Genomic DNA, 16,229 nt, shown 5'->3' with positions numbered 1-16,229 from the left:
TGTCTCCCTCCCTTCACCCTCAACCGGCCAGGGCAGATGGCCCCGCCCCTCCCTGAGCCTGGTTCTGCTGGAGATTTCTTCCTGTTAAAGGAATGAAAGGAATGCTCATAGAGGCTTGTCTGATTGTTGGGGTTTCCCTGTATTATGTTAGGGTCTTTCCCATACAATATTAAGCATCTTGAGGTGACCATTGTTGTCATTTGGTGTTATAAAAATAACACTGGAATGAACTGAATTTAGCATGTTAACAAGTTAGCACTGGCTGGTACCCTTTTGTACCATGTCTGTCTTCCTCATTTCAGAGGAAAAATTAACCCTGGCGAAATAGTGTATCACTTCTTCTGTAAAGTGATTGATTGTGATGGAAAAAACAGACAGCTGAAGAATAACACAGTACATCCCAGAAAGGCTGAAGCTCTTGGCAAGCAACAACTGTAGCACAAAATGGATATGATGGAGAAATGGACTAACGTCAGCACTGCCTAAAACTAGAGTAGCTGCAAAACACCAGCTACCCCATATACATAGGTAATTCACATTTAAAAAGCAGTGTTTTAGGTCACATGGCCATCACTTGAAGTCAGTCATAAGTTCTCAGAATCAAAGTTGACAGTCCAAACTTTTGCCAGCGGAACAATGAAGCTTATTTAATGACTTGAGGGTTCTGTACATATGAGTGTAACATTCCTGAGCTCATTAAGAACCGTTAGTTTCATCGTGTTAATTAGCATTTCCTTCCAAAAAAATCCTGCCTTCTTTATAATGTGTATTTGTGAGTGTTCTTATTATTTCTCTTTTTGTCCTCTAAAATCTAAAAGGCTTAAAATCATAAAAATGAAAAAGGGCCACTGTGGGCATAATGAGTGAATGTGAGTAAAGAGTGGATTCAAGCAACAGAAAATGGGATTTGCTATTAAAATTGGGCTTAGTGTATTCTGACCTTCATAAACAACTTTCAGTGACAACTTGTGTAGTCATGCTCCTGTAAATCACAAGTTAGTAAAAAACCAAACAAAACACACGAAAAAACAGCAAACTCACAACAAAAAGAATAAAACTAAAAGACATTTTGAGCAAAACTGAAATCCTTCCGACTGGCTGTAAACACCTGGGCAGGAATGGTGAAAGAACCAGACACTGCTGAATGCTGGCCAGCTTCCAGGATGTTGGTGGAAAAACAGCATGCATGCTCAGCAAGCTTCCCCTGAATACATAAAAAAAAAAACTTTATAAAAAGGTTTTGGCAAACTATGCCGCTCAGTTTCTTAGCAGCAAGTACAATATCTTCATACGCCTGAGCAAACTGTCATTTTCTGGATACGTGACCACAATGAAATATTGACACCACATCGAACTTTCAGTCTGCGTCTTCTCTACACAACTCCCAGCAGGACCTTTAGTGAGCTGTAAGGAATGACTGTGCCACTTGATACAAGAGGAAGGAAAAACACACAGTTTTTGATAATCCAGAACAAAGATGTGCAGAACTAAAACCCTCATGTTACAGTTAAAACTATCTGTGACCTTATCTGACATGTTTAAATGCTACTGATTATTTTGTGGCATATAATGTTTCGATCTAATTTCCTCAGTTTTGTTTTGAACATACATCAAAAAACTATCAACGCAGCACTTCATGTGTGGATGTAAAGAAACTCAAAGACAAAAGTTTAAGACTGTGAAGCTAAAGATTTAAAGATGTTGCTATACGGTAAAATAGCATTGTGGTATTCTGCGATAACCATCACGTGTAACACAATTGGCTGTTTTTTGAAATATCTTTAAAGGTGAACTTTTTCATTTTTTCAAATGGCATTTAAGTTAGCAATATTGAGAATGATGAAGGTGGTTGCCTTTTCTACTCTTTCAATAAATTTTATAAAATAAGATTATATTTTGATTTCTCAGAATGGGCAACATTTTTTAAAAAAATCGTAGTGTTTTTGGAGGGCATATTCCTTTAAAAAAGAGAAAGATACATGTGCTAATTTAGTGTTCAACCCTTTATTTGACTGGGTTTTTAGGCCAAGCAGAGGGGTATACTCGACATTAAAATAGCGTGCACTGTTTTAATGCGTTTACAGTGTTGGATGACTTGTTTTACTGAAAAATGATGAGAAACAGTCTTTAGAGTACATTTTCCTTGGTTTTAGCGTTGTGTCAGAAGTGTTTTCCAATCAGCAACATGCTTAAACTCTGCTGTGCTTTTTCTCATTTTCTGTAACATGTATCCTGTTTCAGAGATGGACTCTACCAAAGATTGAAATAAGGTCAACATGTGTGGAAGTACACCCTGTTATTAAAAGCTCACCCTTCAGAAAGCTCTTCTCAGATTTCAAAGGATATATCCTTAATAAAGTTATTTCAGGAACACAACTCTGTCTGGTCTGCCCACCTGCTCATTCTTTGGGATGGGCGGCCAATCAGAAGAAAATTGGCTAAAAAAGACAGTAATCTCTTGATTTAAATAGTGGGCTTCAGAGAAATAAGGATTGTATAAGATAGTCTCAGTATTGAGAAATTTAGACCCAGCCATGCAAAAAAGGCTGTGTAGCTCACCTGCCACAGGTGTAACATTTGCCTGGCTCATGAGATGGTTCAACACACAACAGGTTATATTCAAATAAATCTCTTTCAAATTGAATGCAGCTTGGAGACGGGCCTTGGGGGAATCTTTGTTTCTGTTTGTCCAATTGGCTGATTTGGTTGTGGGTGTATAATTGCTTTGTTTTTATTGTCTTCCTGTCTCATACCCAACCTCTTTGAATGCTGTAACTAGAATCTTTCCTTAAGTCAGACAACCTGTTAGTCTAACAATAGCTGAAGTTTTGCTGTCATTTTGAACCTGCCGAGGTTTATAGGTAGTACAGAAATAAGCCTTCTGCATTGGAAATTAAGCAGGCTTTCAAATAAACCCGGTTAATAAAATCTAAATAATAAATAAATAAAATCATCTAATAATTGAGTAAATTTGTAAAGGAACAGTTACCTGGCACATCCTTTGCTTTGTACTATTTTAAGCCATACATCACCTGCACGAGCCTACAAGGACAGTGACTACAACAGGAGACCTGGACCAAAACTCTGTGGGTATCTGTGTTTCTTAATGAGAGAGACGCAGATGATTAACTGACCCCGTGTTTGATTGACGGTGGAGGTAATGTGAGCAGGCCTTCATTAGTCCGTATCTGATCTGTCTGATGTTCTCGTAGGTCGGCACGCTGACAATGATCTATGGGCTCGGACACAGTCTCATAAATGTGTGCAGATTATTAAAGTGCTTCGATGCCTGGCCCGGGGATTCTGACGGCGCTGCGGGCGGTGGTGGGGAAACATAAACACGCTTGGATTTAAAAGAAGTGCGTACTAGAAGCTGTTAGAGGAAGCACTGACCTACAGTTAAGTAAAGTCTCAAGTGCTGCTTTTATTTTTAGACTTGCAGTGTCAGTGCTTTGCAGCAGCCTTGTTTTTAGCACGTTTTAAGTTTAGTATGTAAGTATTTAGCATCTAAGTTTGTTGTTTTTAAGTTGAAGGCAGCTTTTGGGTTAGGGTTTAAAACTATTTTGAGTGGTCCTGATGACATTTTATATATTAAATAATTAAATTGTCAATAAAAAAAGATCAACAGCCCTTTCACATGTCATTATTAAAACTAGTCACAATAAGGGCATCCCAGCGTCAGTTATCATTACTTATCATTACATAAGCATGTGGATTTTTACTTTCCAGTGTATGTAGAAATATTTCTCAGGGTTCCTGAGTCAATGGAGAACACTGAGAAGTAATTCTGGAGAGTTTTACAGTATTACTCTTATTTATTCAAATGTTTGATTTATGGATGGAGGCTAAGTGGATTTATCAGATTTAGCCGTGTGTCTCTGGTTACAGATCTGCAGTGCTGTTAGTTCAGGGTTGTAAATCATCTTATCTCGTAATAACACCACTTTAATCGATATTCTGTATCAAATGATTAATGTATTAAATAGTTAGCTGTGTGATAACTGCATTATTGTATGATGAGGTGTCCCATTACGACCTTGACTGACCCTGTTGGAGATGTTTTTGGCATGACTAACTTTCCTGATGTGTTCTGAGTAGTTGGAGGTATAGACCACACTAAAGGCTGCACGTCCCTTTATGAATGATGCTCACTAGTGTTAAGGACAGGATATATTTTATTGTTTTAACATTTAAATGCGAAAAAGTAAAATGGCCTGTATTTGTATGGCACTTTACTAGTCCCTAAGGACCCCAAAGCGCTTTACACAACCAGTCACCCACACATTCACACACTGGTGATGGCAAGCTACATTGTAGCCACAGCCACCCTGGGGCAAGGCTGCCAAACACTGGCGCCACCGGGCCATCTGACCACCACCAGTAGGCAACGGGTGAAGTGTCTTGCCCAAGGACACAACGACTGTCCAAGCCGGGGCTCGAACCGGCAACCTTCCGATTAAGGCGAACTCCCAACTCTTGAGCCACGATCGCCCCGCGAAGTATTGAGAAAGACACACAGACTGTTGTCACAGCTCACACAGGGGGTTTTATGGCACCACACAAACTACCCAATGTCAAATCTTTAATAAAAGACCAAAATAGGCCCCATAAATATCCTTCTGGCTGCTAACTACACCAGTTTGCCCGATTTCCTGTTTTTGCTACATCCTCTGAGCTCCATTTTTTGTGTTCAATCCGCTCAATCACACCGAATTGTGGGCGTTTTGTCACACATGATCAACAGCATTCATACCAGAACAACTGCACACGGTGAACTTTGCAGCTGCAGCAAATTTTTTTATGATGTAATTAAAACTGCCTCAAAATGGCTTCCCTCCGAGAGCCAATTAGAGCTTAAAAAAAATAAAAAAAAAATAAAATAATGTGAAGGAAGAATATAACTCGGGACAGGTTTAGAGTGTGAACAGTGCAGATTTACAGTGCCAACACCTCCCCCATCCCGGAGCAGTGTCCATACAAACACGAGTATCTTTTTCTTTCTTTCTTTCTTTCTTTCTGTCTTTCTTTTCTTTTTTTCTATTGATTTAAACTATACACACTTCATCACTTTAATGACTTTGGTTTATCATCAGCATGCCAGTCTGATGCGTATTTTCTAGCTTTGACTAAACTGACAGAAACACCAAACAACACATGCTAATGCCTTTGGCACTAATATCACTCAAAGCCTACTAAAGAGTGGTTGGCGTTCCCTCTCTTTCTTCTTTGATTCAAAATCGTGACCACTCACGAGTGAACAGCCTTCCACCTTCAACTTTTTGCTTGTTTACGAGCATGTACGCTAAGTGCACTGAATGCAAAGCAGCCATGCTGTACGGTCGTGCATTACTTGGGACTCTGTAACAGTTGGGTTCCACTGAGTCTTTTACTAAAGACATTACATCTTGTTTCTGCTCAGTGGCACTGAATCCATGCAGTCTATTAGATGCTTTTAAGCGAAACCCCTATTGTTAGTGTATTCAAGGTCATCCAAAAGCCCAGTGCTGTGCCAAACAGCAGATATTGTAATGCAGCAAATGAAAAAATTATCTTTCCAGGAAATCCATACTGGCTTTTGCTGCCTTCTCGATTAATTTATAATGAAAGTATAACTCATGAATGAAATGCTTTTTGGCAAATCTAAGGTTTGGAGTCATCTAGATCAACTACTGCATTAGATCTGACAATAAATAAGGGTGGATATACAGTATATGTTCAGCATGATGGAGTACCAATCTCTAAAGAGCTTTAAGTCTTTTTAAATTGATTTTAAGACACAATCCATTCGATCAAAACAAAGGTCTGTCTGGGAGGGAAGGAATCATTATTAAAATTGATGTCAGCATTTAAAAGCAATCTGAAAAAGTTTTTTTAAAAATTTTTTTTTAATTATTAGAATGTTAGCATAGCATAGTTGCTATATGAAACTAAGAAACTCGCAGGTAAAAAGACACAGATTCACAAGAAGTCAAAAATAGAGTGCATACTAAATTTGCTCCTGACACAGGCCTTTTTTATCCAAGCCACTAAATAAGAAAGAAGAAAATCAAAGAGCATGATGTGGAAAAGATGCACATGTGCCACATCAACTCTTCCCATATGAATAAAGGTTAAAGAAAAACCCCAACAACCCCCTCTCATGGGCGTCATGCCAGGGAATCCACTTGGTGCCACATGACCATCTCGAATCATACATCAGCCCCGGGGCAGCACAGGGCGTGTAAGTGCTGGGAGGCACGTGCCACCCGAAGCACCCCCTTTTCAGAAAAGCTTGCTAATAGGGACGAAGGTTGGCTTTTGGGGTGTGCCAGCAGAGCCTGTCAGGCTCACAGGGGTACCTCTGTTTACATGCCCCTCTGACCAAATCAAATTCAGGGGCCTTCACCCAAGTGCCCTTCCTCTGTGCTTAAGCAAACTAGCAAATAAAAGGGGCAACCTAACCGAATCTGTGTTAAGGAAAAGGAATTTAAAGAGTAAAGTAAATTATAATTAAAATATACATAGAACAGATACTTAAAAAAAAAAGCTTCAGGAACAGAGCAAATAAGAAAAGAACAGAAGGGATACAGAGAAAACAGAGGTGTAGGACAGAACGAGAGTTATTGTTTGCTTGTTTAATCTAAACTGAGATGAACTGGAAGTGCATTTTGCACATATTCATTAGCGATGTTAAGATCTTATGATGTTAATGAAAGTCCTTGAAATTGAATTGAGAAAGAGAGAGATTGTGAAAGTGGAGTAAGGCAGGCTGAGGGACGCCAAAAAAGAAAAGCTAAAAAAAAAACCCTCATCAGTAACAAGTCTATATTTTTTTCTTTCTTAAAAAACATGCAAATATGTTCATTAGTTATCAAAGCATTTCTCGTGTTTCAAGAAAATTCCTGGTGTGGCTGATGATATCTTTAAAAATGATAATGCTTCAAGATGATATCTCTTGATTTGTGAAAAAAACATCCATGCAAAAAGTTGAGCCTCGCCGCAATCTAGTGCAATGATCTCACGCTGCGGAGCGGATAGTTTCCTCTCTGCTTTGAGGGGGGAAAAAAGACTTTTAGTAGCAGATAAAAGTTCGAATCAGATGTAAAGATAAACTGACAACGACGTTGCAGACTCCCATGTTGGCAACAGAGTAATCCAGGGACTGACTGACTGACAAGCATCATCCACCATCTCCCCGCCCAGTGCTCTGACACGCTGCACACAGTCCTCTGTCGACGCTTGTCAATCAACATCTCCTTTGTTGGTGTCGGCCAATCCCACGTTGCCGTTACACCGTAACTGCTTGACTGACGCGCTGGGAGCCGGGGAGCTGAGAGCCAAAGGTGGAGGGGATTCAGAGGGAGGTGGTGGTGTGGTGACGTGATTGGAAGGCGGTGTGTGTGTGCGTGTGTAAGGATGTGAAGCGAGGCCTCAAACAAACGCGCCCAGGGCAAGAGTCATTAATATGCAGCGGTTGGTTAGAGTGTGCATGCATACACACAGCACGCATGTGTTTGTGCATATTTGTGTCTATTTGACAGCCAGCATGAAGGAGCTGCAGTAGTAAGGCCGTCAGGCAGCCTGCCGCTTCCTGTCTGCTTTAATTGCATGTAGCCCTGGAGACTGTGCGCACACACACGCACACACACACACACACACAGACAGACTCCAGCCCAGGGAAGCCCTCTACACAGCAGCGCTGACAAAGAGACGAGGTTTACACGGCTAAGATGGGAGCTGAACACTGAGGTCTTTCACTGAGGATGACGGCGGCTCACTGTCGAGACTCGATAAAGACGACAGAGGAAAGAGAATCAACTAGAAGAGCTTTGGGAGTGCGAGCAAAGCAAGACTGAAACCTCCCAAGAATGAGCAACAAAGGTTTTTGTAAGCGCTTAATCAGATAAATAAAGCGGAAACACAGCCTTACGTGTGAATTTTAATTAGCATTTTTCAATTAGAAGCTTAAAGTGACTCTCGGAGTTAAGTAACCGAGAAGATAAGTTTTTCACTCTGAGGAAAAACAAATATTTTATGTAGACTGAGATCAACCTATCACTGGCCAGGGCACTCGTGCAAAACAGATTTTTAATTTTAATGAAATTTTTAGCGGCATGAATGTTGAATCGTCTTTTAGAAACCTCTCTCGCTAACCAGTAAGGGATGCTTCTCTCTTACTGGTAAGCAATATCTCTATTTGCAAAAAGCAACATTGTGAATCTGTAAGTCAGCAGTGATGAGGTAAACCTTTGACGCAGTCCCACAGTCTATTTCAGGAGGTAAAAATCCCTGAAGAGGAGCATAAAATGTAAGCACTTAGGGGCCAAGCTGGGCTCATTATAAAATCAATGCTCACAGGACTACTCTCATTTAAAAACATGGTGGGGAAAAGGTCAGAGAGAGCGAGAAAGAGAGACGGAAAAATCTCAATCTAATTCTTTGCTCAAAAAGCCACTTAATATTGGATTCTGTAAATTAAATTTCACACTTGGCTATTCCGGCCAAAGGATAATTACCGCAAGCAGAGGAGGGAATGGAAATAACTCGAGGTGGAAAACCTGTTGGATTGGTGATATTACTTCATGTCTCAGACAACAAATTATAGCAGGAGACAATCAGCGATCACCACACACCATTAACGTAGTTAAAACATGTCGACACGAGAGTGAAGGCGACGCTGAAAGAAGAGAATCACAGAGTCTGTCTCCTTTAAATCACAAAATCAGCCCCGGAGACTAAAGCAGGGATTTTCAAGCCATTTTAAAAAAATTGCAATTTTTAATTACATAGGGAAAAATAATAGTGCATTTTGGCGTGTTTTTTAAATAATCTAAAAAAGATGAGTCCTAAAAAAATATATAATTTGTGACCAAATCTTACTGTGGATTATTTATGTCGTGTGAGATTTACTGTAAACAGTACAGGTATTACAAAAACTGTAAAAACAAAACAGTGCACCTCAATAATAAACACGTATCGCGTTGTTCTGTTTTGCTTTAATAGAAAACTGCTGCCATCAGTTGCAAGATGATGATTACAAGAAGCAAAAATATGGTTGTAATAAAAGGCTCTCTCATTATGAAGGTCCACAAAACTTCCACTTCTTAATGTTATGCACACACAGGAGAACTCCTGTTTATGCATCTTTCACGTGTTATAAACACAACACATTTTTCTAATATAAATATATATGTATAATGTGAATGTGTGCACAGATGGCACAGTAACAACTCCTACCTGGTAGGTGGCGGTAGCATCGCTGCTTGTATCTGTTCCCAAATTGGTGAGCTTTTCTTTGATCTTGTGGTGGGAACGGTGCCGGAGGCAGTAGACCACGGTGGAGGCCAGCAGGACTCCAATGATACACAGGATTGACACGACGGTGAGAATGAGGAACTTGGTTGACTCTGTCTGGCTGTACTTGGTGGGGATCTGGTTGATCTGGCTTCCCTGTGGGCCACAAAAGAACAGATGAATTGGTTAATAAATTGCGTCTATTACTATTTTTATCTGCGGTGAGTGGTTCTCTTTGCAGCTCAATGGGTAGAGCGTGGTGCTGCCAATGTCAAGATAAGGGTTTTGATTCATCCACCCTGCTAAAAATGACTGCGGTCGTGATGGAAGCAGGTGCTTTTGGGAAGAAAAAAAACCCGCAGGGGTGCGAAGCTGTGTACCTAAGAGTGTGCATGCTTTCAGGTGATTTTACTGATCAGTCAGACAAGAGGAACTAATCTGCAAAATCATCTGGCAGAGTGTTTGATTGGAACAACCCTGCAGGCTCTCAGAGCTTCATGGCACATGGTCTGATACTCCTGGATTAAAGCAGCCACCAAAGAGGCCAAAACCCCCCCAAAACAAGTCACACTGGAATCCTTCGATTGACAAGATAATATAAGCGCGAATTATTTTTGCTACTAATCAGGGTTCCAAAATAATGCTTGTCTTTGCATGGGTAGATGAAAGTGTAAATCACACGGTTCTTTTCTTTCCTTTTTTGGAAACGCATAAACATGCATATCACTGCGCTCGATGAAAAGTATAATCACAAGCGTTTGTTCCACCATCTGTGCCCAGGAGTGCATAGAATGCATAAACTCCTGTTTAGTAAAGCATTCTGGATGTCTCTAGACAGCTCAACACCCCGCTTGCTATATTGGAGGAATTTTCTACCACCATGCTCAGAGGCAACAGACGTTCTGCTGTCTTGAGCAAGTGCCTCGCCAATTCCGACCTCAGCTGCAATTTAATCCAGCGTGAGAGAACCAGATCCTTCAGCAAACAACTAGAGATTAAAGATTTCTTTTCAACCAGTCAGCTGCTTAAGATAACACAATGGACACATACTGTATGATAAAAGTCTCTGTCTGAACTGCTTCACGAATGTGCAATCATTTGAGAGCGGAGAAGTAAGTCTTATTGAGCTGTTCATTATGAGCTGCAGCTCCGACTGCTGCTTGCTGTTCATTTTCAGACACCAGCGAGCTCCAGATAATGGGCCTGTTGCATTTTACCTGACTACTACTAGTTAACAATAGGCAACATAATTCCCCGTTATTACGCACAGCATAATGATCTTGCCAACAAAGAGCGAGGCAAGAACCAAAAGAGTAGAGCTACAAATTGCATAGCCAATGACAGGCCTGTAATTCCTCTTGACAAAGAATTATCAAAAGAAATCAATCGCAAAAACAGCTTTTCTTGACTTGTTCCTTATTTGGAACCATTTTTTTCCCCATATCTTTGTCGCACAAAAGAGATTACCACTCATTTACGGGTACAAAAAATTCAAACGCTTGATGGTCCCAAGCACATAACTATGCTTATCACTGCACTCATCATTAGTTTGTCCTAGCTGTAATTTTATGTTGCATATTAAGCTTGTTTAAAATTACTTTTGTATTCTGACAGAGAAAAATAATGATTTCAAAAAGAAAAAAAACAAAGGTTTTCTCAACCCTGGAGAAAGGCAGCTTGAGGGTGAAAAAAAAGGGAGGGGGCGGAAAAAAAAAATCCCTGTCCCTCAGTGGTAGAGGTCACGGAGATTAGGCGAGGTGTGGCGTGGTGAGTTAATGGAAAGGAGGCTTTGAAAGCAGCAGGGAGAAAAGGGGCAGTCCTGTCGGATCCCTCCTGCCTGCCTGTCAGCACAGAGAAGCCCTGAAACCCTGGGAGGTGGGAAAAGGACCGCTCTACCCTGTTAAAGATTGTTCTGGAATTCTTGTGAGGTTTCGGGGAGTGACCCCCACCCCACCGCCATCATCACTCGATAATGCACCCTCCCTTCATCGTTCCCCCCCACCCCGTGATTTCATTCATTGCTGCTGCTGCATTCAGCACCTAATAAAGAGTGCCCGCAAAAACACACACAATGGGGGACAACAGTTGTCCGATGCTTTGTGGGGTGTCCAATTTGCTTGGGGAGTTCTGAGCCATACTGTAAAAGCTGGTCGCATAGTAATGTGACGGCCCTGAAAAAAACCCAAAAAAAACAGCGGCTGTCTCCGAGTAAGGCTCTGAATTAAAGAAGAAAATATATATATATATATATGTATGAGAAGTAAAAATTGTGATTCAGCTTTGAAGTACAGGGCACATTAAAGATTTATCTGCAAACTCAACTTACTATAGAGCCTGTTCATGAATCAGTAATGTAGGGAGTCTGTTTATATTACATTTATATGGCTGCTTGTCCTAATGTTGCATTACACATCTGCACGAGCAGACGCAATTGATTGTGGTTGGCTTGTGTATTTTTAATGTTTCTCCTCATTAATGCGCTTTTAATGTAAAAGATCGCGGCAAAAAATATCAGCCGTTAAGAAAGCATCATAAACAAAAGTAGCTGAGCAGTAGCCTGTATGCGTTGTGGGCTCGGCAAGCCCATTAATAATGCATTATTGCTGATTCTACATGCTTCCACTGCAATCATCTTTTGCAAAATGTATTTTTTTTTAAACCCGCGGATCAAATAACTTCATTTGTCATTTTACTCCCCGAGTCATCTCATTGTTTTGTCAAATTAAGTTTCATGGAGAGGGATTGCATCTTGCTTGGCTAGTAATGGCCCATAATTCAAGGCCCTAACTGTAACAGCTCAGTCATCTTTCACGGGACAGATGCCGGCGTTTCCAAAGCACACTCCCCACTCCGTACACACACACAGGCAGAGACGCACGCACTGATCCCACCTCCTCCCTCGGCCTCTTTATCATGGCTGCCTAGCATGTCTGTCTATTGATTCAAACAAATGTAGCCTGACCCCACCTGCTTAATCAAGTTTGGTTGCAGTTGTTAGTAACAGTAAAAGGGGGGTGGAAGAGTGTGTGTTGAGCGTAAGAGGGGGAGAGAGCGAGAGAGCGACTTGAGGGCGTATGACTTGTTAGTTCACAGCTATGAAAAACGAGCAGCCATTCTAGCCGAGCTGCAGTGGCAGATGTAGCAGAAATTTGCAATGAGTGAAAATCAAATGTTTGCTCAGGATGGGAGGTGGAACATTCACACATGAGCCAACGCATGCAGCCATTACTGTGAAAATGACTGTACAGCCTTTTCGGTAATATGCATTATGAAACGAAACACTTGCATTCGAAAGCTTGTACTCGATGTAAGTGTGTTACCTATATTGTACTGTATGTTTCCAGTAATAAGCGGCAATCTGCTCGTCTCTGCGGTTCTAAGGCCTTCATCGTTTCTCACTCCCGAGACTTAACCCTTTCAATCTAAGGTGAATTACAACCCAGCACATAGAAATGAAAGGAAATGTAAATTGGTTCACGTTGCTGGTGTGATTGTAGGTGAAAAAGGAATATCACTACGACTGTTGGGTTGAATCGCTGGACGGATTAAAACAGAAATTCAGGCTTTAATCTAAATCATTCCTGGCTCGGAAGTATTTTTCTCATGGTTCAGACAGACAAAGAAAAAAGCTACAGAAATCCTGTTTGTTTCTGGAAGTAAATCGGCCGTTCTGATCAAGACTTTTTGAGCGAGCGTCTGAACATGAAAGAAGAATGTTTTCTCCCCAAAGGCAGAGGGGAGATGGGAGTTCCTTTCATGCTTCCACTTCCATTGTCCATCTGCTCCCACAAAAATCGATTGTACTTGCAAATTCTTCATTTCACATAAGCAAATGTGATTTGACATACAGTGTGCAGTGCCTCCTGACTATTTCTGAAAAGCATTAATGTAGCCCGTCAAGGATGCCGGCTGTCTGTCTGGCTGTAGACGCTGCTAGGTTCATCTCTTTTCAGCAAATATCAGACACACTCCCTGCAGACAGATAGGCGCCTTTACACAGGAGGGAAAAGAACAAAAAGAATAGCAGAACACCTTTGTTTTTTGTTTTTTTAATCACATGGTGAATTTCTTTAAGCAGTTTAGTGTTAAAATCTTACTTATGTGGGCAGCAGCCTAAATTCCATAGACTTACAATAATCTTCTTTGCAGCTGTTACTACTAAAACCTTACTTAAATCAATTAAGAAAATAGATTTAGGTTAACTCTCCTCAAAAATGTGAGTAAATCATTCATCGGAAAAACGAATGATTCTGGTCTTTGGTTTTGCGTGGACGTTTGGTGGTGGAGCGGTTAAGTCTCCTGGTCGGTATGAGTGTGACGGGGTGTATATGTGTGTGCGTGAATGGGGGTGTGGATTAGCCAGGCTTCCATAGACAAAAGGCAGATGGATTTGCACGGCTCCGGCTTATTCAGAATGGGTAAAAAAGGTCAGAGGGAGAGCGCCGGCCAGCTTTTGTTTTCCTGGACGACGACCGCTGTAGAAAAGATTTATCCCTCACCTCTGATTCATTCCGGGCCTTTGAAAAAGTTCAACCAGGGTTTCAAGAAAACCTTTCAGCAAACAAGCACAGAGAAACACATCATTCATGCACATGTATGCACGCACGCACGCACACACACACACATATAGCGGGATGTATGAATAAGTACATTTTTACTATGCGTGCATTGCAAGAAATATGACTACATTACATTTCATGTACTTACATCTGCTGGTGCACAGTTGCAGGTATGTATGTCTTTTAACAACACACCCACACACTCTCAAACGCCGTGCACTGATGTCTGCACACTGCACGCACCCAAATTCAAATGCACCTGAGTCAAACTTTGCACAAAACAGAAAAAAATGATCCTTTGCTCGTATAAGCACCCACTTAAAAACCAAGCAACAACTCTATTCATTTCACCTCACCTTCACCGGATTAAACCGATTCTTCTGCGATATCACAAATTGCACACAAATTAGGGCAATCCTCGAAGATGAATATCACAGCATTAAAAAACAAAAAGAAAACAAACCACAAGGTTATTTAAAGTTCGCACTCCAGCAGTGCGAGGCGGCAGCTGAGCAAAATGAAAACAGCAGCAAATCCCATTAAACTGAATGTTATTACAATGTTACGGTGAGATGCAGCTGCATGAAGCCCCCTCGACCACGGTGCGCCGTCACTCACTGTCTAAACTCCACGGATACTCCCACTGCGCGTTCACCTTTAAAATATTCGACTTTCCGGGACAAATTTTAGGCAATTTTTAATCAAGCGAAGGAATTTCTATCGACACACTAGGTTCTAAATTAAACTGATGCAATATTGTATTTGAAAAACAATGTGTTTAAAACCAGGGCACACTCCTTCGTCTCTTTTAGAGAAATGACTGAAAAGAGCGACACCAGAACAGACCCATCATCTTTAATATTTCGCAAAGATTTGTGGGACAATTCGACAGCTGTGGGTACTGATTAAAATCAGCCCACATTAGCATGCAAAACAATTAAAACCTACCAAAAATCCATGGTGAGGTAATGCAACAGACACCTCCTCTTGCGTCTATTTCCCATTCCACTCCGGCTGCACGGACTCCACAGACTCAGAGACAGCATCATACCAAAGGAGGAGGAGGAGAGAGTCAGTGAGTTGGAGAGAGAGGGAGTTTCATCTCCTCCCATCATCTCCTTTCTCTCCTTTGGAAAAAAAGAAAAGAAAAGAAAGTTCCCAGCTTTCTTTCCTCCCCCTCTTCTTTTTTATGCCATTAACCTCATCCCTTGTAAACAACAAAAAAGAAAAGAAAAAAAAAAGGAGAAATGCACCAAAAGATTTCTCTCCTGTCTTCTTCCTGATGCAATTCAAGATACGTTTGGAGAGGAGATGACAGGAAAAGAGAGGAGAGGACGAGCAGCCTCCACTTCCAGAGGGAGGAATGATGCTATTTTTTTTAAGGAGAGAGAGACTACAAATGTGCTGTGGGGCTCCTCCTTATATTCTTCCCATCCCTCCCTCCATTCCCTGCCTGTCTACAGCACATGTCACCTCCCTTGTTGCCATGGCTACGGCTCCACATGTTGCCGACAGGAGGAGGAAGAGGAGAGGAAGAGGAGTTGAGGACAAGAGAGTAAAAAGGGAATGAAAAGAAAAGGGGGGAAAACGAAGAGAGGATTGAAAAAAAAAACCCCGAACAGGACAGGAAGGATGAGGGAAGGAGGCAAAGGAAAGGGACGAGGCTGTAAGGAAAGGAGGAGAGGGAATAAAGGGGAAAAAAGCAGGACATTCCTTTTTACAAGTCATTCCGACTCGTGCTGCTTCTTAAAATCTTGTTTTCCTTCAATCAAATTAAAGTTATTCTGTAGATGTGGCGACATCGGTTTGCTTTCTGGGAACAAATGGAAATATCTTCAGGCACATCAGTCCTCTGCTGCCAAGAAACTGCTGCTCGATTCAAGACAATTCAGGCGACTAAAGATTTCTCTTTAAGCAGAATTATCTCCATGGGCAATGCAGTGTTTTCTTTCCCAATCTGACTTTAATAGGATTTTAGGACTATTGGAACTTGTTACTCGTAGAAGGGATTTAGGGCATAGTTAAAGGTAAAAAATGTGTAGATTTCCTTCCACTGAACTAAAAGATTTTTCTCTCACTCGTAAAAAAAAAAAAAAAAAAGTATTGATGTGTATGACTATTGACAGAAAGTGAGCTGTTTGTGCGGTATAACAAATAGAAACTGACAGCTTACTTGCAGTTTTGATTTAAATTGAAGGACCTGACTGTGACCTAACTGTTTGCATGTGAAAAATATTAGTTTTATTTAATACATTACCAAATATTTGCTCATAGCTTTGAAAAAACAATCACATACAGATTGATTTATGTCTTTCAGTTTACTGTATCCAGCTATTCTTCTTTCGTAATCATTGTTGGCGAGAGTGAAAAGGACTAACAGCTGCAGCGAACGTGGAC

The 16,229-nt window shown here is 41.0% G+C and overlaps 1 protein-coding gene across 1 annotated transcript in view; it reads right to left on the bottom strand.

Moving 5' to 3' along the window:
- Positions 1–16,229, bottom strand: part of LOC146553114 (receptor-type tyrosine-protein phosphatase N2-like) — a 220,548-nt gene that overhangs the window by 51,989 nt on the left and 152,330 nt on the right. Inside the window, exon 13 of the mRNA XM_085256023.1 lies at positions 9,217–9,429. Within this exon, the coding sequence (XP_085112149.1) occupies positions 9,217–9,429 (213 nt within the window). The remainder of the gene's footprint in view (positions 1–9,216; positions 9,430–16,229) is intronic.

The sequence above is a fragment of the Mchenga conophoros genome, linkage group LG18, assembly GCF_057382185.1.
Source record: "Mchenga conophoros isolate Kocher_MC1m ecotype Shallow Benthic linkage group LG18, M_conophoros_male_GT1.1, whole genome shotgun sequence".
Classification (NCBI taxonomy): domain Eukaryota; kingdom Metazoa; phylum Chordata; class Actinopteri; order Cichliformes; family Cichlidae; genus Mchenga; species Mchenga conophoros.
The sequence above is the reverse complement of the archived record's forward strand: the minus strand, read 5'-3'. Positions and strand labels throughout refer to the sequence as shown.